The sequence below is a fragment of the Quercus robur genome, chromosome 11 (assembly GCF_932294415.1).
Source record: "Quercus robur chromosome 11, dhQueRobu3.1, whole genome shotgun sequence".
In the NCBI taxonomy this organism is placed as follows: Eukaryota; Viridiplantae; Streptophyta; class Magnoliopsida; order Fagales; family Fagaceae; genus Quercus; species Quercus robur.
The window spans coordinates 52,988,853-53,011,369 of NC_065544.1; the positions used below are offsets into that span (position 1 = coordinate 52,988,853).

The 22,517-nt window shown below is 37.5% G+C and overlaps 1 protein-coding gene across 1 annotated transcript; it reads right to left on the reverse strand.

The window, feature by feature from the left end:
- Positions 1-8,283: 8,283 nt before the first annotated feature.
- On the reverse strand, positions 8,284-12,759 carry LOC126704558 (mechanosensitive ion channel protein 6-like). The gene is made up of 5 exons (XM_050403536.1): positions 10,572-12,759; positions 10,148-10,271; positions 9,255-9,548; positions 8,964-9,166; positions 8,284-8,835 (listed from the first exon to the last, which is right to left on the reverse strand). Exons 1-5 carry the CDS (start codon positions 12,452-12,454, stop codon positions 8,517-8,519), a joined length of 2,823 nt encoding a protein of 940 aa, XP_050259493.1. The 5' UTR covers positions 12,455-12,759; the 3' UTR covers positions 8,284-8,516.
- Positions 12,760-22,517: the final 9,758 nt, after the last annotated feature.

Consider the following 22,517-nt stretch of genomic DNA (forward strand, 5'->3'; position numbering starts at 1 on the left):
AGCGGAAGTTACATCTTGTCAACTGGAATGTTGTTGCCCTTCCCAAACAGAATGGAGGTCTTGGCATTTTCCAAATGAGAGCTAGAAATGAAGCTTTACTTGCCAAGCTTTGTTGAAGAATAGCTAATAATCCCGAGACCCTGTGGCCTAAAACCCTCATCAAGAAATACTTGTCTAGCTTTTTTGTTGGTAGGAAAAAGAATTATTTGATTATTTGGGCAGCGTGTAGGAAAGGAGGCCCTATTTTTTTTGCAAGGCCTTAAATGGACCATTTATAATGGTCAGTCTGTGAACTTTTGGAGTGATTTTTGGCTTCCCTTGGGACCTATCAAGAGGCTGATTGAAGGTCCCTTGTCTTTTCAAGAAGATACTCTTACTGTTTAGAATGTGAAAGAGTTTGGGGTGGCTAACCTCTCTTTGCAACTCTCTAATTTTATCATTCAAGCCATTTCTACCACCCCTTTTGCGAATAATGCTGAGCTTCACACTGTATATATATATATATATATAGCGGGGCTCTCACTCTCTCTCGAATTGTCTCGTCTTAGCCTTTGCTTCTGCCATGAATAGAACTAGTCCGACAGAGAAGAAAATCTTCTTCGTCGGGTATGATTTCTTTCAAAGACCAATCCACCATGATGGTCTTAGCTAACAAGTCATGGATTTGTATTCCATCAAGCCCCCAGAAATCCCAGACATTGATTCCACAGAAGAAGAGAAAAAAAAAAAAACCGCCACCTTCAGAAAGGAACGCAGTTCTCACTCCCTTTTCGACATTGCTGTCTCCCTGTTAGAAATACAGAATAATTGTATTGTATTTCATAAGTAAAAGAATATACATCAGTGCCTTTATATAGGAGGCATATGTGTGCGGTACAAGTAAAGTGTACTATACAAGTAAAGTGTACTATACAAGTAACCTAACTGGGCCTAAAGCCCATAACATAATATACATTAACAGCCCCCCTCAAACTCAAGGTGGATGTGAGACCAACTTGAGGTTGTCAACTAAATCACAAGTGCATCTCTTAGGAAGTGACTTGGTGAAGATATCTGCAAGTTGATCTTTGGAGGAGACGGAGAAAAGCTTAAGAGCACCATGGACAAGATGATAACGGATAAAATGACAATCAATCTCGATGTGTTTAGTCCGTTCATGAAAGACATCATTGTGAGTAATATGAATGGCACTCTGGTTGTCACAATAAAGGGGAGTAGTAGAGGAGGTGGACACACCCAAATCCTTAAGAAGCCATTGTAGCCAAAGGAGCTCAGATGTGGTATCAGCAAGGGCACGATATTCTGCTTCAGTACTGGAGCGGGCCACAAAAGTTTGTTTCTTACTTCTCCAAGAAATCAAAGAAGAACCAAGGAGGAAGCAATAACCTGTAGTGGACCTGCGATCAGTAGGATCTCCTGCCCAATCAGCATCAGAGAATGCACAGAGTACAAGAGGAGACTGAGCTGAGTAGAAAAGGCCATGAAAAATGGTACCCTTCAGGTATCGAAGAATACGTAGAACAACAGCATAGTGAGTTGATCGTGGAACAGACAAATACTGGCTCACCTGATGAACAGTATAGGAGATGTCTGGACAAGTAACTATGAGATAAACTAAGCTACCAACCAATCGTCTGTAAAGAGAAGGATTAGACAATGGTTTCCCCCCCGAGGGTGTCAGATGCGCATTAAGTTCAACTGGAGTGTCAACAGTCTTGCTGTCAGTGAGTCCAGCTTGAGACAACAGGTCAGAAGCATACTTGGCTTGAGTAATATAAAGACCATCTGTGGAATGAGTAATTTCAAGACCCAAGAAATAGCTGAGATGTCCAAAATCTTTCATCTCAAACTACTGACTGAGAAAATTCTTGAGTTCTTGAATGCCACTGAGGTCATCACCAGTTATGATCATATCATCCACATATAGAAGAAGCAAAATAGTGTCTTTATCAGTACGACGAAGAAAGAAAACAGAATCATACGGATTGGCAGTGTAACCCAAGCGAAAAATAGTGGAGCTGAACTTGGCAAACCAAGCTCGTGGGGCTTGTTTAAGACCATAAAGTGCACGTCGAAGATGACAAACCTTGTTTGATTCAACAGAGAGAAAAGGAGGTTGCATATATACTTCTTCACTCAGATCCCCATTAAGGAAGACATTTTTAACATCCATCTGAAAAAGATCCCATTTACGAGCAGCAGCAACAGCTAAGAGAGCACGAACAGATGAGATACGAGCAACTGGAGCAAAAGTCTCTTCATAATCAATCCCATACTCCTGTGTAAAACCTTTGACAACAAGACGAGCCTTGTAGCGCTCAACGGATCCATCAGAGCGAGTCTTGATCTTATAGATCCACTTACAACCAATCACAGACTGTCCAGGAGGGAGAGTAACCAGATCCCAAGTATGGTTTTTGGTTAATGCATCAAGTTCCTCTTTCATTGCAATCTGCCATAAAGGTTCAGTAGAGGCCTCACGATAGGTTTGAGGCTCGTGAAGTGTAGCAAGGGCAGTGTAACAATGATAGTCAAGTAAGTGTGGAAGAATGGATCTTACCCGGGTTGAGTGGCGAGGTGGAATGTCTTGTGGAGGATCTTCAAGCAGAGCAGGAGCAGGGGACCCAGGCTCAAGGTGGGGTAGCTCGTCATCAATCTGTTCATCTGCAACCTGTCTAGGAGAAGCATCAAAAATATCTGGAGAGAAGTCCAAAGGAGGATCAAAAGTATTTGTAGAAGGAACAAAAGACTCATCTAGAAAGATTTCTAAAACAGAGGAGTTAGTCAAGGAAGAACGAAAGTGAGAGAGTTCAGCAAACAATCGGTGTTCCTAAAAGACAACATTACGAGAAACACGAAGACGATGAGAGACAGGATCATAACACCTATACCCCTTTTGAGTTTCGCCATAACCAAGGAAACAACAAAGTCTAGATCGAGGCTCAAGTTTGTTGTGCTCATGAGGCTGAAGAAGAATGAAACAAGCAGATCCAAATGAGCGAAGGTGATAATAGTCAGGGGGTGACCCAAAGAGACGCTCATACGAAGTCTGATTATGGATGACAGCACTTGGAATGCGGTTAATTGCATGAATAGCATGAAGAGCAGCTTCACCCCAAAATGGGGCAGGAACTTTAGCAGAAAGAAGAAGAGCACGAACAGTGTCAAGAATATGACGAAGTTTTCTTTCGGCTCGACCATTTTGCTGAGAGGTACCTGGACAAGTTAGATGATGTACAGTGCCATAAGAATGTAACAGAACTTGAAACGCATATTGAGTATATTCAAGAGCATTATCAAATCGAAAGGTTTTGATACGTTTGGAGAATTGTGTTTCAACCATTTTTGCAAAATTGCTATATATTGGTAAAATTTCGGAACGAGATTTCATAGGAAAAATCCAACTATAATGAGAATAATCATCAATAAAAATAACAAAATATCGAGATCCACCAATACTAGCAACAAGAGAAGGTCCCCAAACATCATAATGAATTAACTCAAAAATACTATTAGAAATAGATTCACTGTTAAGCTGGCTGTTTTCCTAACTGACATGAAGTACAATCAAAATTGTCTTTAGACACAGAACCCAACAGACCCCTAGACGCTAACTGTTGTACCCGAGAAGATGGTGCATGACTAAGACGAGAATGCCAAAGTGCAAGAGAAGGTAAGGAAGAAACTGCAGCAACAACAGAAACAGGAGCAACAGGTGGAAGATGAAGATTGTTCACGGGAAACATACGCCCAACTCTAGGACCGGTCCCAAGCTCCTGCCCCGTCCTTGGATCCTGCACAATACACCCAAAATAGTCAAAAATAAGGCGATAACCTAGTTCAGCTAATTGTCCCACAGAGCACAAATTATAGGATAGGTCAGGTACATGGAAGACTCTAGGAACAGAAAGATTAGAGGTCGAAACAAAACCTAGACTATTCCCATGCATGGTGGAACCATCAGCTATATGAATATTTAGAGGATGTGGTGCAGGGTCAAGTTTGGAGAACAGGGATGAGTGAGGTGTCATGTGATTGCAGCAGGCAGAATCAAAAAACCAAGTTTGAGACTTACCATGTAGAACAGATAAGGCAGTGGAAAGAGATGCATTACCAGCCATACGAACAGCCTGAGCTATGATCTCCTGTAGTTCAGTGGGGGAGAGGTTGATAGTAGATCCAGAAGACTGGGACTTAGCTGAGGTGGAAGCCGTTGGCGGAGTAGGCTCAGTATTAGCAACAGCAGCAGTAGATTTGTTACGACGGTAACAAGTCTCAATGGTGTGGCCAGGACGCTTGCAATAGTTGCAGAACTTTTTGTTGGTCTGCTTGCGACGATTGCTAGAGCCAGAAGAATCACCTGATTGCTGAGGTTGCTCTATGAGTGGAGTAGATGGAGTAATAGCCAAAACATTGAGCTTATTATGGGCTTGAAGGGTTGCAAGACGAGCTTCTTCTCTAACCAACTCATTCACAGCAGTATCAAGAGAGGGAGCCGGACTGCGATTTAGCAGCTGACAACGAATGGGCTCAAAGTCCTTGTGAAGTGACATCAAGAATTCATAGAGGCGAAATTCATCTCTAATGGAAGCATATTGCTGAGCATCCTTTGAGCATGCCCAAGTTGGATCAGAAAGGTCAATTTGGTCCAAAATGAAGTGAAGCTGATCATAATAGTCATTGATGGATTGCCCTGGTTCTTGCCTGAGTTGATGCAATTCAACCACTAACTGATATTTCATGGATCCATGAGTAGTGGAGTATCTTTTCGCCAACATATCCCATGCAGATTTTGCATCATCAAAGCTGCCCAACAGATTGGAAATAGAGGGAATAGAAGTGTTCCGAATCCATGTGAGGATCATGTGGTTATGACTATCCCATTCAATCATGCGACTAAGAAAGGCAGCATCTTCTTCACTTGCTCCCTTGACAGGAATAGTCATTGCACCAGTACAATAATGCTAGAGCATGCGACCCTTAAGAAAACTGCGCATAGCTTGAGACCAAGATAAGTAATTTTTATTCCCCTCCAATACAGTATTGATGGGGTGAGGAAGAAAAACATCAGTTTTATCCATTTAGAGACACAATATGCAAAAACAAACTGCAAAAATGAAATCTACGCGAAAAACTGGGTAAGGAGAACCTGGACAGAAAAAGTCAACCCTGGAAAAATCAACGGTAAAAGTCAACGGTCAACGGTCAACGGATGACGTCGGAGGTTCACGTGGCGATGACGTCAGCAGATCAGAGGATGCTGACGCAGCTAGGGTTGACGTGGCAGAGGTGATGACGTCAGCAGACCAGGTTCCGGCGCGTGAGAGCGCGTGGCAGTGAGTAGAGGTGCATGGACGGCGCGTGGAGGCGCGTGGAGGCGCGTGGAGGCACGTGGACGGCGCGTGAACGGCGCGTGCAAGGAAATTGCGGCGCATGGTGGCGCTTGAGGCGCGTGATCAGCGTTGCAGAAGCTTTGAGCGGCGCGTGGGGGCGCGTGTGGTCTCCGATGGCGGCGAGGCTTCCACGAATTTGTAGATCGGCGTAGGACAATCTCAGTGGTACCTTCAAAAATGAAATCGGAGCAATATTCGCAGCGGTGATGCAAAGAGCAGTGGTCTGTGCAGTGTGAAACTCCTTAACGACGGCGGCTGCAGGTCTGGAACCCAAGGACGACGGCTGGATGACGTCGGAGGTTTAACAGCGAGAGGTTGTGGCGACAGTTGTGATGGCGGAAGCGTTAGTAAAAGAAAGGAAGTCACACTAATGAAAACAAGACTGCTAAGAAAAGGTCAAAGCAGTGGCTCTAATACTATGTTAGAAATACAGAATAATTATATTGTATTTCATAAGTAAAAGAATATACATCAGTGCCTTTATATAGGAGGCATATGTGTGCGGTACAAGTAAAGTGTACTATACAAGTAACCTAACTGGGCCTAAAGCCCATAACATAATATACATTAACACTCCCAAAGCAAGCTCGTTCTCCGCACTCGGCTCCTCTTCTCTCTGTGTTTTTTCCGTTAATTCCGATTTCTCCAACGAGATTTGGATGCTTGACACAGCCACTGATTACCATGTCTGGAAGCGGTACGATTTGGACGAAGAACATCGTCCATTTATGGAGGTTTTTGACCCGGATGTTGGAACTTGGGAACCCTTGTTACCAAACCCTCTGCTTCTCTTGCTCATAAAAAACAGATTCTTGTTGCTATACTCCACCGTGACCCATACAATGGATTTTATAATAATAGTTATACTATTTCTTTCTACGTATACAATGTCATGGATCGATCTTAGGCATTCTCTTACGGTGTTACATTTCTCCTAAAAATGAGGATAGGAGGAGAAGTGAGTATTTCAAGCTACGGGAATTCGATTTTTATTTATGTTCAGTGATACTTGAGCTTTCTCCTAATTTAGAGAAGGACAAGGACCCCGCAGGTTTCAGGGAGTTGAATATTGCAGTTGTGTCCACGGAAAAATATCTTGTGCCTCGCCATCTAGGAATTAAAGATGCCCTGTTGGTGTAAAATATCTTTTATTACTGACTTACTGTCTTAGGGACCAACTTAAAGTGGTGCTAATCTTTATAATTTTTATTAGAACCTTGTGTTTTTTTTAGAAGAAAGACAGAACTTGTCATTTATGAAAGGCCGTTAAAGTGCCTAAAGTACATAAATAATATTTGATGGTACATCTTCCATCCAACGAGTGAGTTACAGGGTTACAATACCTACGAACATGAGAATAATGTATCATGAACAACTTGTATTCTTTCTTACTAATCTTATTAGAATCTGTTATCCAATATTCAAACATATAAGAGGTTTCAAAAATAACAAGCAAAACACAATCCAATGCAGAAGAAAACACAACATTAGAAGAATGTAATGGTTATTGAATGACCTTCCAGACAATTATAAATACAGTTGTCATTTATGAATTCATTACATATATCCAACCATGGCAATAGTGAATTATGTAAATTGATTCAAACTCTAACTAAAGCCAAACATACTAAACATGGCAATACAATTTAGATATCATCATAGAATATTAACCCTTCTACTGTATCATAACTTTTTTAAAAAGAAAATTATGTTAGAGGTTCATCCATTCAATTGGGTGATTTCACATGCAACATTGAGACTTAGTTATTAAAGAGTTCTAAAAACAAAGAACTACAACTTGCAAACATGTATCATTAATAAACTGATAAATTTAGTCACAATTATATATATTGCACTATTTATTTTTTCATTAGTGGAAAAGAAATTATTTTTTATTACTTCTATTAATGTTATTTTAGGTTTTTTTTTTTTTTTCATTCCCTTGATTTGAAACTAATTCACTATTTCTCACTAATGCATTAATTGCTAATCTTTGCATGTGATTAAACTATTTTTTCAATCTCTCAATTTTTATGAATTATTGATCTAAAATATCAAAAGCACTCACTCTTAAGAGAGATACTCTAGAATCTAAAACACTCACCCTTCTGTACATATAAAAGAAAAACTTGGCTTTAAGAGAAGTTTATCTATATTTATTATTAAGTAACAAATTCTGGAATAATTGAAAAAAACACCAAACTAATTTTGCACTTGCAGTCCATTTAAGCAATTGAGGTTGGGGTTACATGCTAGAAAGCCGACTAAATATTACTTTAACATTGTTCTGCACATACGGCCCGTATACGGGTCCGTGCTTGACAGGCTTACTCTTGGGCCTAGATTTAACAGAAAGCCGATAATTAGAAGACAACTGACCATATAATGCCCACACAACCCACTATATATATATATATATATATAACAAAAATAAGAGAAAATGGATAATAATAATAATAATAATAATAATGTTATCTGAAGCTCTAAAAATTATACATAAATATGAGCAAAAAAAAAAAAGTTGGTTCCACTCAGTTAAATTAGTAAAATATCTTGGCCGTCAAATAAGAATTTTGAGAAACACCAATTAGTTTATTTTTATTTGGTAATAAAAAGTAATCATTGCTTTACCATACTTTTACGGTTTTACCTCCCCCACTTCAAACCCGCTCCCCCCATCCCCACTCCCCCAAAAAAAAAAAAAAAAAAAAAAAAAAAACCCCTAATCTACCAAGGCCTCTAAATTGCATGCTACATAAGAGGGTCATATGAACATCTTCCGCCCTCTCCAAGTCCACACCCAATAATGATCGATCGAATTTAACAGTTCCAAGATCAAATTTGAACTTATGTTCAGAGAGAGACTCAAATTCCCTAAAAACCATTGACATATGTTTCAAAAGAGAAATAGAATAATGCGGAAAAGATAGAAAGAAATTACTCTAGTTTGATAGGTACTAGGTTCATAATATATAGAAGCCTGAAGAATAAATTCAGACAAGATAAGCCAACTAAACAGAATAATACACAAAATTATTGTCATTTTATACAGAATGCTACTCTATGAAAATGGTGCCCTGCAAGTCAAGTGCCAACTGTCATATGCATACCATGGAGATACAATTAGTTGGCAAACTTGCCTGTTTCCTCACTCAAACTCGTATTTTCCACCCAAGTGGTTGGAACACGGGTAGAGATCACAGGAGGCATGGCGCGGACATTAATGTCAACTGGAAGCAGGCGGTATTGAATATCAAGCTCATGGAAAATCTTAACCATCTCCTCCATCAAAAGAGATCTCCTTGCAAACTTCTCACCCATGTCCTGGTAGTTCATTTTGTGTGTCAGCCACAAGGCCAACCTCAGTCTGTTTAACTCTTCAAAATCCTTCAATATAATCATAGGTGCAGTATACCAGTGCTCCTTCTTGCTCTCAATATAACTGCAGTGGCAACAATAAATGAAGAAAAGAATCATCAACTCAGATACTTACCTAGCAGGTGTACAGTCATCGTAAAGTGGCCTAGGCATGAATCATAGTGACCTAGCCATAAAGCATTTTGTACATACCTAATTATTCTTTGCCTCATAGCTGCAATCTTATCTGCAGGTGTTGCTATATGGATAAAGAATTCAATGGCATCTCCCATGTCAGGACTACGATAGAAGTTATTGATGGGCTTAGTAGCAAGAACACTGTTTGGGAAAATGAGCTTTGCATTGTCATATCTCAGAAATACGGTAGTCAAGATGTTCATTTCTTCTACAACCATCTGAAATTTATTTTAGAACATATTAGTCCCCACACATAAAAGGGCAAAAACTTGCAAGATATTAACACTGTAAAAGATGGAAAATTACCTGAACCCCTTCAATTTCACACCTATCTCCAACATCATATGGATGCATTACAAATAAGAAGACGATTGCTTCAAATACTGTCTTGCAGGTGTTTCCAAAAATAAATGCAACGAGGACGAGCTGAGAGCTTATGTAGAGCAGAAATTTGGTTGTCGCAATTCCCAATATCAGAAGCCAAACCACAAATATGCCAAGGCCAACTAGAATGTTCAACACTCGATGAAGCTTGTTCACGGCTGTTTTGGTATCATTCAACGTCAAAGCGAGTGCTCTTCGCTCTCTGAACGCATTGACCTAGAACAATCAAATACATTACCATTATAAGCACCGAGTAAAACACAAACACAACTTTGTCAAAATCAAGATAATTTTTAAGAGGGCATCCACATAATATGAAAATAGACATTGTTTGAAGACTTTAATTTTCTTATGACCAAAAGAACATAGCAAAGATTTAAAACCTTAAAAACGCCATTTTCATCAAATCTTTCTAAGCAGCTATCCTTGATGGCACGTTCAAATGAGAGGAAATCATCATAAGTGTCTAGAGCATTGATGCTCTAATCAGTTTTTTTATAGACCAGGCTTCTAAAAATTTGTATATCCCTATCTAAAACTGCTGTGATCAACTATATGATCAATGCTCAATATATGTGGCCGCAGATTTCACTGCCAGGCTTCTGAGTTCCCTGATGCTTGAACCTTGCTTGAAAGGTAAAGAGTAACAAAAATGCATGCAGAGGAATGCATAAACAAACTTTTGTCATGGTGAAACTTATGTAGTGTAAATCATGATTATTCCAACTTTTCGACTAAGAGCTTCACTTCTAGCATTGACCAAGAAAAAGGAAAAAAAGCAATAAAAATTAAACCATTTCTTGCCCAATCCTTACCACCCAGTTCTTCAAGGATGATTTACTGATTCTCCTGGTCTCAGAGGCTCCTTCAAAGAGACTCAAGGTTTTCATAGCCTCATCTTCTCGCAAGAAGCGCATCAAGTCCTCCATGTAGATGAACCTGACAGAGAAACAGTTCATTGAAATTGATTAGGAAGAGTGACATCATATATGAATGAGAAATCTATTTTACAAATATAACAAAGTAAATTGAACAAGAAACAGAATGACTCGTAGTTTTCCATATCTAGAAGCTACAATTCATAACAAAATTCATCACATAAGTTCAAGTGCACGCAATGAAAGAAAATAAGGCAACATTGCAATAAAAGAAGTTTCAAAATGGAGAGGCAATCATCACCTCACATGATGTAAATTGATAGACAACAATTGAATCAATGTCAAAGGAGTAAGGACTTACTTGGACCCGCGTCTAGCAACATTCTGAAATATTTTCTTTGCTGCGGCTTTCGCCTCAACTTCACTCCTAATCTGCGTAGAAGAATCATCGCCCCCAGAAGGGGTAGTATCCATTATCTGCTCATCCAATGTGGTAATTGTCCCATGCCTCACAATCCTCATCAACCTCTTCATATTCCACGCCGACACATTCTTAGGATTCAACTTATGTAAATGATCAATAGTTATCCCCTCATCCCCCTTCTTCGACTGTGTCCTCGACAACTTCCCACTCTTCACTTTCGGACTTTTCTGCAGCCCACCACTCCCAATAACCCTTCCGCTCATCATCGAAGGAAAAGCAGTCGCCTTCAAATCCGGGGGCATAGTAGCACCCGCATTTTGCAACTTCCTAACCTCATCAACAAGCCTAAACTCATCATCCTTCGCGTTCTGTATCTCAATCAAGGGCGGCCCGGACAACGTCTCGATCACATACTGATTAAACAAAGACTCCTGAATCCTATCGAAATAAGTACTCACATGAAAAGATGAAGCTAAAACCTTAACCATAAGTGTCTTAACCAACCAAACCAGAGTACCCACCAACATACAAACCAAAACCTTAGTAACATACTTAAGCTTATCACTCTTCGTCTCCCTCTCAACCTTCTTATCAAACAAAAAATGCCAAGCCATCAAAACAAGTCCCAACCAAAGACAATTCTGCACAGGCTTTCTCACCCCATATACAAAGTAAAGCACCCTTTTACGCAAAAGGAAATTCCTTTCAATAAAAAACACTATAATCCTAATTCCCCACCCAGAAACCAATCTCCCACAAATCAAAACCAAAACCATAACTTCCCATTTCCACAGCTTCAGTTTCCACAGATTCTTGTCCCGCAAGTAACGTATACTGAGCGTGCAAACCAAAGCTCCTATAAGCACAACCAAGCCCAGCCATTGCAAAATAGTCCATGCATTCACATTCCCACCTTTGAACTCGTTCGGCACATCATCTTCCAAAAACGGGTCGTCGTCTTCGTCCTCAATTTTCGGCAACATCCCGGATCGAATCTGACCCGACTTGGGAATCTGACCCGACTTGGGAATCCAACCCGACCGCTTTTCCATTTCAGCGGGCGGCGGGTCCATCAACCTCGACCGAGTTTTCGCTCTCAACAAGCTCGATTTCCTCTGAACCGACGCGTTTGCCGTACACGTCACCACGTCATTGTTGTTGACGTTGTTGTTGTTATTGTCGTCGTTGCTAAAACGGCGTCGTACTGAGTCGTTGTTGTTTTTGTTGTTGGCGGTGGTGGGGGTGGGGGTTGAAGATTCGGTTTCTTGAAACGACACCCGGAGCTCTCTCGAGGCTGTCGCTTTGAGTGAGGACTCGGAAACGGGAGGCAATTTCCTGTCGTTTTCGTCGCGGAGCTCTTCCATTTCCAAATCCATGTCCAACGACATATCGCCCGAAGCCTTTTGCTTGTGCAGGAACTGCCTGATCAATTTCGACGGCGGATCTTTCTCCTCCTCCGCCGCCGCTGCCGCTGCCGCCACAGCATTACTATTCTCTCCGCCGCCGCCGCCGCGTCGCACGAAATCAAAACCCGACTTGTCTTCGTCTTTCCAAAAGTCGTAACTATTCTCTCTCCAAATCTTGCCGCCAGTGGTTTCAGAGCCTTTCATCGCCGAGGAATCTCCGTCGTCGATCTTGACAATGACTTCTTCGCGGTGGTGGTCAGACAAATCAACGGCTCGCATTGAGTCGTCGTGGTGGTGGTGGTGGAAAAGCATAGGGAGGTGTTCGTGGCTGTGGTTGGATTTATCTGCGGAGACCTTTCTGAGGTGTTTGTAAGAGTTGTGGGATTTGAAGGATTTTCTGAGTGAGAAATCCATGTGAATCAATTGAATATTTTAGGGAATAAAAAAATTAAAAAATTAAAAAAAAATAATAATAATTTTGGAGAGTGTTAAGTGAGGAAGGTGTTAGGGTTTGGTGCAGGAAGCAGATGAAAAAGTGGAGGAAATTATTTAAGGTTTTTAAGGAAAAGTGTGTTTGACGCGTGTTACTTTTGGTTGGTTTGGTTGAGTGTGAATTGAATTTAAATATGGAGAGTTTTAAATGATGAAGAGTTTTGCTTTTTCAGGAGGGAGTTTGTTTGTGAAGCTGAGAGCATGTGGTGCCAGAAGACTCGGGAAAATGAAAGAGAAAAAAATGGTCGCCGTGCATGAGTTTTTTTTTTTTTTTTTTTTTTTATTAGGTGTTTGACCATGAGAAAAAAAGGGTCTTGATTTTCTACACAATTTACGTTAGTGCCACTTTCTTTTTTTAAATAAAATGAAAAAGGAAAAAGAAAAAGTTGAGTTATTTTGAGAATATTTTCGTAAAGTAATTATTATGAGAATTTTACTTTAATAGATTGTCCTTGAGGTTTTATTTATTTATTTATTTTAATTTTAGGTTTTTTGTGAGTTTTGAGTATTCTTTTGACATTGAGAAAAAAAGGGTCTTGATTTTCTGCACAATTTACGTTAGTGCCACTTTTTTTTTTTTTAATAAAATGAAAAAGGAAAAAGAAAAAGTGGAGTTATTTTGAGAATATTATTTTAATAGATTGTCCTGTGATATTGAGATTTTTAGAATAAGAAAATATTTCACTTCTAGAAAAAAAGTAAAGATATATTTGGAAAGTTATTATTAGTATTATATATTATATATTTATAAATTATACCATATTTTGAGAGATCCAAAAAAAAAAAAAAAAAAAAAACAGATTGACAAATGACAGTATGCAATATCATTTTTTTTTTAATCCAAAATGGTACTATATTATATATTTATAAATTATACCATATTTTGAGAGATCCAACAAAAAAAAAAAAAAAAAAAACAGATTGACAAAAGACAATAGTATGCAATATCATTTTTTTTTTTTAATCCAAAATGGTACTTCTCTTTCAAAATTTCATTGAAACTGTACAAAGCTCTATTCCAGTGTATATACTGATCGTAAACTTGGCTATAAATACGAAGGCTTGTGATTTTTCTTTAGGTCACACATAGTTTTTTATTTTCCTTCAAATGTAGGGAGGGTATTCATCACCCTTTATACCATAAAAAGTGGACTCCTCAAAACCAATTTCAAATGGATTTAATAGAAGCTTCTTAAAAAAATGGATGTATTAGATGTATTTTATAGTTAAATATAAAAATTTTAAAATAGAGATAATCTTATTTTGTATTATGTTAAGCCATTTTTCATTTGCATTTTGTGAAGTGACCCTCTCACAATATACAAATTTTGTAGGTATGTGGAATTCACATGTGGCAGAAGACTAGATAATAAATGGTACTATTAATTATATGTATGTGTTAGCCAATATTATTTGTTTTCAAGTGATCTTAAAGGATAGAACAAACGAAAGTTTTGTAAATATAAATTTTCATTATCCAATCTACCCAATTTTGTTATTGAGCTCTTAAAGTTTTTAGTTTGAATTTAATATGAACAGAAGAAAGAATTAATGACCTGAAATTTGCGGCTAACAAAGTTGGCTCAGGCTATTTAAAATGAGAATTGCACAAAGTTTAAACCCATATGTTGTCATTATGCTTTTTTTTCCCTCCTGACACTTTGTCATTATGCTACGAAATACCCAATTAAGAAATAAAATTTGTCACTTGCAATACAATCACACGTTGTCAATATCCTTTTCTTTTTCCCAATACCTTGTCATTATGCATTTATACTACGGCAAATACCCAATACTTGCAATACAATCATTTACTTACTCCCACTAATTTTTATCAAACCCAATATTCTTACGAAATACCCAATTTTAATAAATTTTAACTTGCAATTTATACTTGAGTAACTTAACTATTATGAAGATAATACTTTTTCTTAAATCAGGTTAACAAGTTATTAAATGTTTTATTGTATTTTGTTGTTAATTAAGCCTCTGGATGTCAGTTGAAACAAATCTTAAAGTGTTATATTGTCAAACCGTTACATACATAATATAACACACATTTTACATGTGAGGCTTCACATAAAAGACGTTACATGCAAAATGCAACCATTAAATGCATAAAAGAAAATAGTCAATAATTTTTGGAATTTTTTTTTCTTTTTTGCTGAAAGAAAAATGAGTAGATAAGGGTGATCTAAATTGACATCTTTCATCTAAGCGTTAATATATTAGCACTCTACCTGTTGAGCTATCAAAAATCCTAATAATGCAAAAAAAAAAAAAAAATCCTAGTAATGGACATAGCTATGATGATCGATGAGTTTTATACAACACTACAACCAAAAAACTTTTGTCTTTTGTGCGCTCTTCTTGTTGTCATTATGCCATTTTTTTTTTTTTCTCCCAATACTTTGTCATTATGCTACGAAATGCTGAATTAAGACAGAAAATTTGTCACTTGCAATACTATCATTAGTTATCATTATGCTTTTATTATTATTTTTATTTTTTATCTCAATACTTTGTCATTATGCTACGAAACCATGAGGGGGCTGTGATTGCTGCTCTGAGTAAGCATCTCCAGCTACCTCTAGGTTCCTTGGAAGCAAGCTATGGCCATGGACGAAGCGGTATCTTTTACTTGGGACATTGGCATGAGGGATGTGGCTTTTGAAATAGACTCTAGCGTGGTCACTGAGGCACTTAATGGCTCCACCACCCCACCGGTTATTACAGCCAATCTCATTGTTGATACTCAACATCGACTTCAGGATTTCAGAATGACTCATCTACGACACGTCAAGTAGCAAGGAAATAAACCAGTCCATTTTTTAGCAAAGTACGTTAAAGGAATTGCATCTTTTGTAATTTAGATAGGGAAAAATCCAACCATTATTGAATCAGTTTTGATTCAAGATGCTTTGCATTTCTCTTCTTCTTGAAATAGAGTTACCGTAATTTTCATCCAACAAAAGAAAAAAAAAATTGTCACTTTGCAATACTATCATTTACCTACTTGGCCTACTACCGCTAATTTTTACTAGACCCAATATTTTTACGACAATTAAGAAATTTTGTTACTTGCAAGTCGCAATCATTTTCTTACTTAACTGCTACTGGTACTACTTTTTACTAAACCCAATTTATAAGAAATGCCTATTTTTAATAAATTTTAACTTGCAATTCAATCTTTACAAGTACTTGAGTAACTTGACTACTTCGAAAACAATAATACATTTTCTTAAATTAGGTTTGCATGTTATCAAATGCTTTGCTGTATTTTGTTGTTTATTTATTTATTTATTTTTTGATAGGATATTTTGTTGTTTATTAGGTCTCCTAATGTAAGTTAAAACAAATTGTAAAGTGAAATATTGTGAACCCGTTACATACTAAATATAGCACAACACGGATTTCATATGTTTGTGAGGCTTCACACAAAATATGTTACATGCAAGATGCAACTTTTTAACACATAAAAGAAAATAATCAATCTTCCTTGGAAGGTTTTTTTTTTTTTTTGGAATCAATATTACTTAGGAAAAAAAAAAGGGTAATTCTAATAATGGACAAAGCAACCACCAAGTGTGGCCAGTGGCTTGTCCACCACTGGGTAAGGCTCTAGGTTTGACTGGGTTTACTCCCCAGTTCAAGTCCCAACAGCTGCAACATCTTGTGGCTAACAACAGACTTTTAATGCGAGTAAGGATTAGTTGAAGTGCACATAAATTGACCCCAACACCAAATTTAAAATTTAAAAAAAAAAATTAACATAGCTATGATGAATTTAGAGCATCTCCAGCAGAATCAGCAAATTTTTGTATTGTTTGTAGAATAAACAGTGACTTTTACCTTTATCTATCCACTTTTTCAAATACATTTTCCAACAGACTCTCTATCTCATTTAAATATTATTTCTTCATTCATTATTTATTATTTTTTTAACAATTACATATCTTCCAACATTTTTTATTCAATACCTAATTATTATAATAGAAAAAAAGATTTGAAGAAGCAAAAAAAAATTTGAGTTTTAGAGAGGCTATTGGAGCCCTCTTTCCTTGTTTTTTCCCGTTTCACTCTCTAAATTTTGACTATCCATAACCTCTAGGAGATGCTCTTAGTTTAGTACAGCCCATAAACTTTTGTCTTTTGTACTCTCTTCTTGATTTCCCACTATTTATTTGCCTGCCTAATTTTGCACTGGGTTGTTACTGAAAACAGCTGGAATCAACAAGGGCATTGTGGGAACACGGAAACGCAAAATACCGACCTTCGCGCGCAAACTCCTCTGAAAGTGACGCTTACGTGTCCCAATTCGACATTGATGTCTATAAAAACTACGAGATCACTTTTGGATGACATGTTAGTGACACTTTCATACAATCAACATGCATATCCAATGCCACGTGTCAAAAGAAAGCGACCCTTCTTTCTTTCTACAAGACTACAACTAACCAGTAACCACTATGTCACAGTGCAATAGTATAACTACAATCTTGCCGCTATTGGTGCCCAATGTCATTGCACTCTCTGCTACGTGGCCCATAATATATTAGAGATTAGGTGGGTTTCTCTCCTAGGAAGACTTTTTAATTAAAATATTGGTAATTTGAATCCTTTGACCACACTAATCTTAATTTTTTATTATGAGTTTTGAGAAATTGCCATGTTACTTATTAAAAGGTGAAGATACTTGTGTTTGGCTTATCCTTAATACTTTTTTAATTGAACATGTTATTTTGTTTTAAATATACAATAATAAGCAGTAGTGAATTTTAACTCTTATATTTTATTTAGTTAGTGACCCAATGTCATTACACTCTTTGCTACGTGGCCCATAATATATTAGAGATTAGGTGGGTTTCTCTCCTAGGAAGACTTTTTAATTAAAATATTGGTAATTTGAATCCTTTGACCGCACTAATCTTAATTTTTTATTATGAGTTTTGAGAAATTGCCATGTTACCTATTAAAAGGTGAAGATACTCGAGTCTGGTTTATCCTTAATACTTTTTTAACTAAATATATTATTTTGTTTTAAATATACAATGATAAGCGGTGGTGAGTTTTAACTCTCATATTTTATTTAGTTAGTGGGTAATGTGACAATCTCTTATTAAAATAAAATGAGATTTCTTTTAAAAAAATACTAGAGGTAAGTCAAATCTCAAATAGTCACTACTACTGACTATTGTATATTTAAAATAAAATGAGACATTCAGTTTTAAAAAAAGTACTGAGAGTAAACCAACCCAATTTTTTATAATAATTGTATAATATCTGATATGACGAGGATATGATACAAATCTACAAGTACAAGTGAAAGCTAACACCGCACAAATTATTGAGTGCTTAAACTCCATGCAATTTAGTATTATTGTGATTGACATGGATAGTGGAGTATATGACACGCATTATTTTGAAATCAAGCCAATGCAGATTTTATTATATATATATATCACTTATTATTATGTATTTAAAATAAAAATATATATTAAAAGTAAACCAAACTCATTTTTTATAATAATTTTTCAAATAATATCTGTTAGGCCGAGGACTATAATACAAATCTACCAGTATAAGTGAAAGCTAACACTGCACAAATTATTGAGTGCTTAAACTCTATGCAATTTAATATTATTGTGATTGACATGAATAGTGGAGCACATGACGTTTATTGTTTTGAAGTCAAGACAATGCAGAATTTAGTACATATACGATGTATCGCTGTCTTTGGTCCAAGACAAGAAAGAAAACAAAGCATGTTTGATTGCGATTTGCGATCTATATTACACATCAATCCCAATATAATAGTATATCCACCGTTATGAAAAATACTAGTACAAACTACAAAATAGTTTGTGATAAGCTTGATTGAAATTGTGGGCCCCGACTCATGTCAGGTGCTTGCTTATTTTATTGAGGGAATATAAGGACAAATCCGAAGAGTTCATTCAGTCATAGATTAATGTTTATTGGGCTTGAATATAGAGTCTAATATCTGGGCCAGACCAATCCCAAAATTGCATAGTTTTAATATTTACATAAAGCAGAGCCAAGAGGGGCCAGAGCCCACTAGATCTGACACCAGCTGATCTAACATCGAGACATGAAGCTAGTAGTTCCCAGGTATGCATACTTATCCATGGCTGAGATTGAGAGTTGAATATGAAATTTTTAGAGTTTGTTTGGTTGGAGGAGTAGAAAAGTAGAAGAATAAAAAATTGTAGGAGGGTGAAAAAGTGAGAAGATAGAAAAAATTTTAATTTTCCTCATTTTTGTTTAGTTGGAAGTGGAAAAGTGAAAGAATAGAAAAAATGTGTTTGTATAAATTTACTCATGTACCCTTGTTAAAAAATGATGTCCTATTAAAACAAAAAAGTGACAAAAAAAATCAATCACTCAAATTTATTAGGAAATAAAAATCATATATAGAAAAAGAAAAAATTATGTGTAAAAAAAAAAAAAAAAATCACAAAAGAAAGTAAAAGAGGGGAAAAAAGAAGAAGAAGAGCAACTGGATGAAGCTTGCACATGGAATCAAAAGAAAAAAGGGAAAAAAAAGTAAGACGCAACGCCCAAACCAGGAAAAAAAAGGGGGGTGGGGGGAGAGGGGAGGAGAGGGGGGGAGAGGCAACATACAGACCAGACTAGAACAAAAAAGAAAAGAAAAAAAGAGTGTAACGGATTAGACAAGCCCATGTGCAAGTGCACATGCGCATTTTTGTCATTTACTTATTACATTCCTCCCACTCAGTTTTCTCTCCATTTTGGAGAGAAAACATTTTGGTGAGTTCGAGTAGAAAACACCTGGGCCCCACCAATTTTTTTCCCTCCCCTCACTCCAACCAAATACTCACCAAAAAAGTATTTCTTCTCATTTCTTTCCAAAATTTTCCTTCAACCCTATTTCACCTCCAAATAAACACATCCTTACGGTTGATCTGGTTGGAGGAGTGGAAAAGTGGGAAGATAGAAAATGATGAGACGATAGAAAAGTGGGAGAATAGAAAAGATTTTGATTTCCCTCATTTTTGTTTGGTTGGGAGTGAAAAAGTAGAAGGATGGAAAAAGTGAGTTTATATAAATTTATTCATATACCCTTGTTGAAATAATAATGCTCAATTAAAATAAAAGTGACAAAAAAAAAAAAAAGCAATCATCCAAATTTATTATAAAAAAAATCATATCTAGAAAAAAAAAAATCACTTTAAGTTAAAAAAATAGTAATAATAATAATATAAAACACTATTTCGTCACGCCCCAAGAAATAATAATAAAAAAAGGCAACGTCAAGAGGAAGGAGGAAAAAAAGAAAAAGAAAAGGCCAATGTATTGCATACTAGACAAAAGTCCATGTGCAAGTGCACATTGGCATTTTGGTCAATAAATAAATCAAAGTCTTCCAACAGTTTTCTCTCAATTATGGGGAAAAACTTTCTGGTGAGCTCGGGAAGAAAACACCTAAGTCCTACCCTTTTTTTTCCTCTTTCCCTCAAACTAAACACCTCCAAAACGCTTTCCCTCTTCATTTTTGTTGATGCCCACTTTAGCAAGGAGGCCCAATAATAAGAAGAAGCCCAACAATATGGGAGGGAATAATGAAAAAGAATTAGTAAATTGATAAGAAAACCATTAAATTGGAATGACAGGAATAATGTATTATAGGCCTAAAAAATAACAAAAGGGCCTCAAAGAAAGCAAGCGGGCCCAAAGGAGCTCGAAGAAAGAAGTGGTAAGCACATGAGCATTATGAGAAATGGAAAGCAAGCAAGAATGGGCCGAAGGAGCCTAAGGAAGGAACTAAGTAACTAGGGGTTAGTGGAAAAGCCCTTAAACCCTGAAAGTAAAGGATATGGTAATTTGGACTGGAGAAGCCCAAAAGACTTAGCAAAAACCCATGGAAATGAAGGATTGGAATGGGCCGAGGATGCCTAAGGAAATGAAACGGACCGAGGATGCCCAAAAGAATAAAATGGGCCAAGAAAGCCTGAAAGCGATGAAACGGACCAAGTAAGCCCAAAACAGCATGAGTACAAGCCCTATGAATAATGTTGGGCTACTGGAATTAAGTAGAAGGAAATCATACAGCAGGCCCAAAAGAGGCCCAGCAAGCACAAGTCAAATAATAGCATGGTAGGAATAACGGGATGGCATGGCAGGAGTGTCAACCGACCCGCAAAGAGGGTAAGGAATGGATTGAAGAAGGAAAGGCCCACAATCAAGTAAGACCTAGCCTAGAAAAGAAGTAAGACATAAAGAATGAAAACTCAGAGACTCATCCACGCCACAAGAGGTCAAGAACGAGTAGCAGAACGTGCAGACAAGCCCTCAAGTCATGGCAAATGCATGAGCAGCAGACAAGCCATGGACACACATGGAAATGGAGCATGCACACAAGGCTCAGACACCACTAACTTATACCCAGCCAATATAAAAGTGGTGGGCCATGGGTCAAAGGTAAGAAATGGTATGGTCTGGCAGTACTGGGGAGAAGGGGAAAGCCTATTTTGGGGTCCCCGCTCAAGCTCTTTTAGGGGAAATGTTCTGTTGGGATAACATACCACCAAAAAAATGGAAAGATGAGTTGGAATCACTAGGTGCACGCCATTGGGGATAGTGAGAGAGAATGTCCACCCTTATCTGGATGAGAATGCCACAGTGAGCAAGAAAACAAAATAAAACTCTTTTGTTTGGGAATGAGATGTGGCACGGCCAACACAGGTAAGTGGTGATGGCTGGGTAGTCGACAGACTAGTGGGTGGTCTGGGAAGGACACCCATATTAAGACAAAAGCAATTAAGGGGTAAAATAGTAAAAACCGTCACGACAAACAGTATAAAAGAAGTCTTAGCTGTGCACAGTGTGGGGGGCAACAGAAAAAGGGAGAACGGAGGAGAAAAAAAAGTAAGAAATGAGTGACAAATAGGAGGGAAAACAGAAAACTTAGAAAGGAAAAAGGAATTTAAAAGAAAAACAGAGAGTAAGCAAGAGTGTGATAGTGGGCATGCACCAATAGGCTATTCCATTCTCTCTCTTTAAAAGTCTACTCTCTAGTGAGGATTAAGGAATTTAAGGATAAACCATTTAGGCCCATTCTCTCAAAGTGGGTAATTTATGTGGCAGGATTCCCTTATGAGATTGTCCACATTAAAGAGTGGTTCCCTTCCTGGACTTAACTCTGTAGAAAATCAAACACAGCAGACTAACCATTTTTCCTTTTATTTTATTGACAAAGCATTAGTGTTATTTCCTTTTCTTTATTGTTATTAATTCATTTATGCTGCATTTATATTGCTGCATTACTTCTTCCTTTACTAAAATCATGATTTAGCTTTTCCATTTTCTGGTTGATAGTAAGCATATCCTTCTTATTATTTTCATATTACACCTACCTGCCATAACTTTTTTGTAACAGTTTTCTCTGTCATGGGCATGTGTCCAAGGTCTTAGCAAAGGGGCTTTAGCTTGTGCACAAGCTGGCTTGGGGTGTGTTGCAGTCAAGCCAGTCTTGACTCTCCTACTCGGAACCATTAAGCCATAACGTGGTAGGAGACAGCCCAGCCTGCAGTTGCAAAAAAGGCCCACCACAATTTTCTCTCATTTTTTTTTTTCATTCTCCCTAAAATCCAATCTACCAAACACACCCTTAATTTCAACCATTGAATAAAAAAAAAGGTGAAAACACTATTTTGGTTCCTACATTTCGGGATTACAGTTGTAGTGGGCCTTTTTGCAACTGCAGGCTGGGCTGCCTCCTGTCATGCTATGGCCCAATGGTTTTGGGTAGGAGAGTCAAGATTGGCTTAACTGCAACATATCCCAAACCGGCTTGTGCACAAACTAAAGCCCCTTTGCTAAAGCTTTGATCACATGCCCATGGCAAAGGGAACTGTTACAAAAGAGTTATGGCAGGCAGGTGTAATATAACAACAACGGAAGGAAATGTGCTTACTGTCAGCCAGAAAACAGGAAATACTAA

Bases quoted from the DNA above. Each gene is read 5' to 3' on its own strand.
- LOC126704558 (XM_050403536.1), bottom strand. From the start codon at position 12,454: ATGGATTTCTCACTCAGAAAATCCTTCAAATCCCACAACTCTTACAAA. The intron at 9,167-9,254 runs GTAATTTTCCAT...AATAAATTTCAG, and splicing joins GTGAAATTGAAGGGGTTCAG to ATGGTTGTAGAAGAAATGAA. The intron at 8,836-8,963 runs GTATGTACAAAA...TTGCCACTGCAG, and splicing joins ATGAGGCAAAGAATAATTAG to TTATATTGAGAGCAAGAAGG.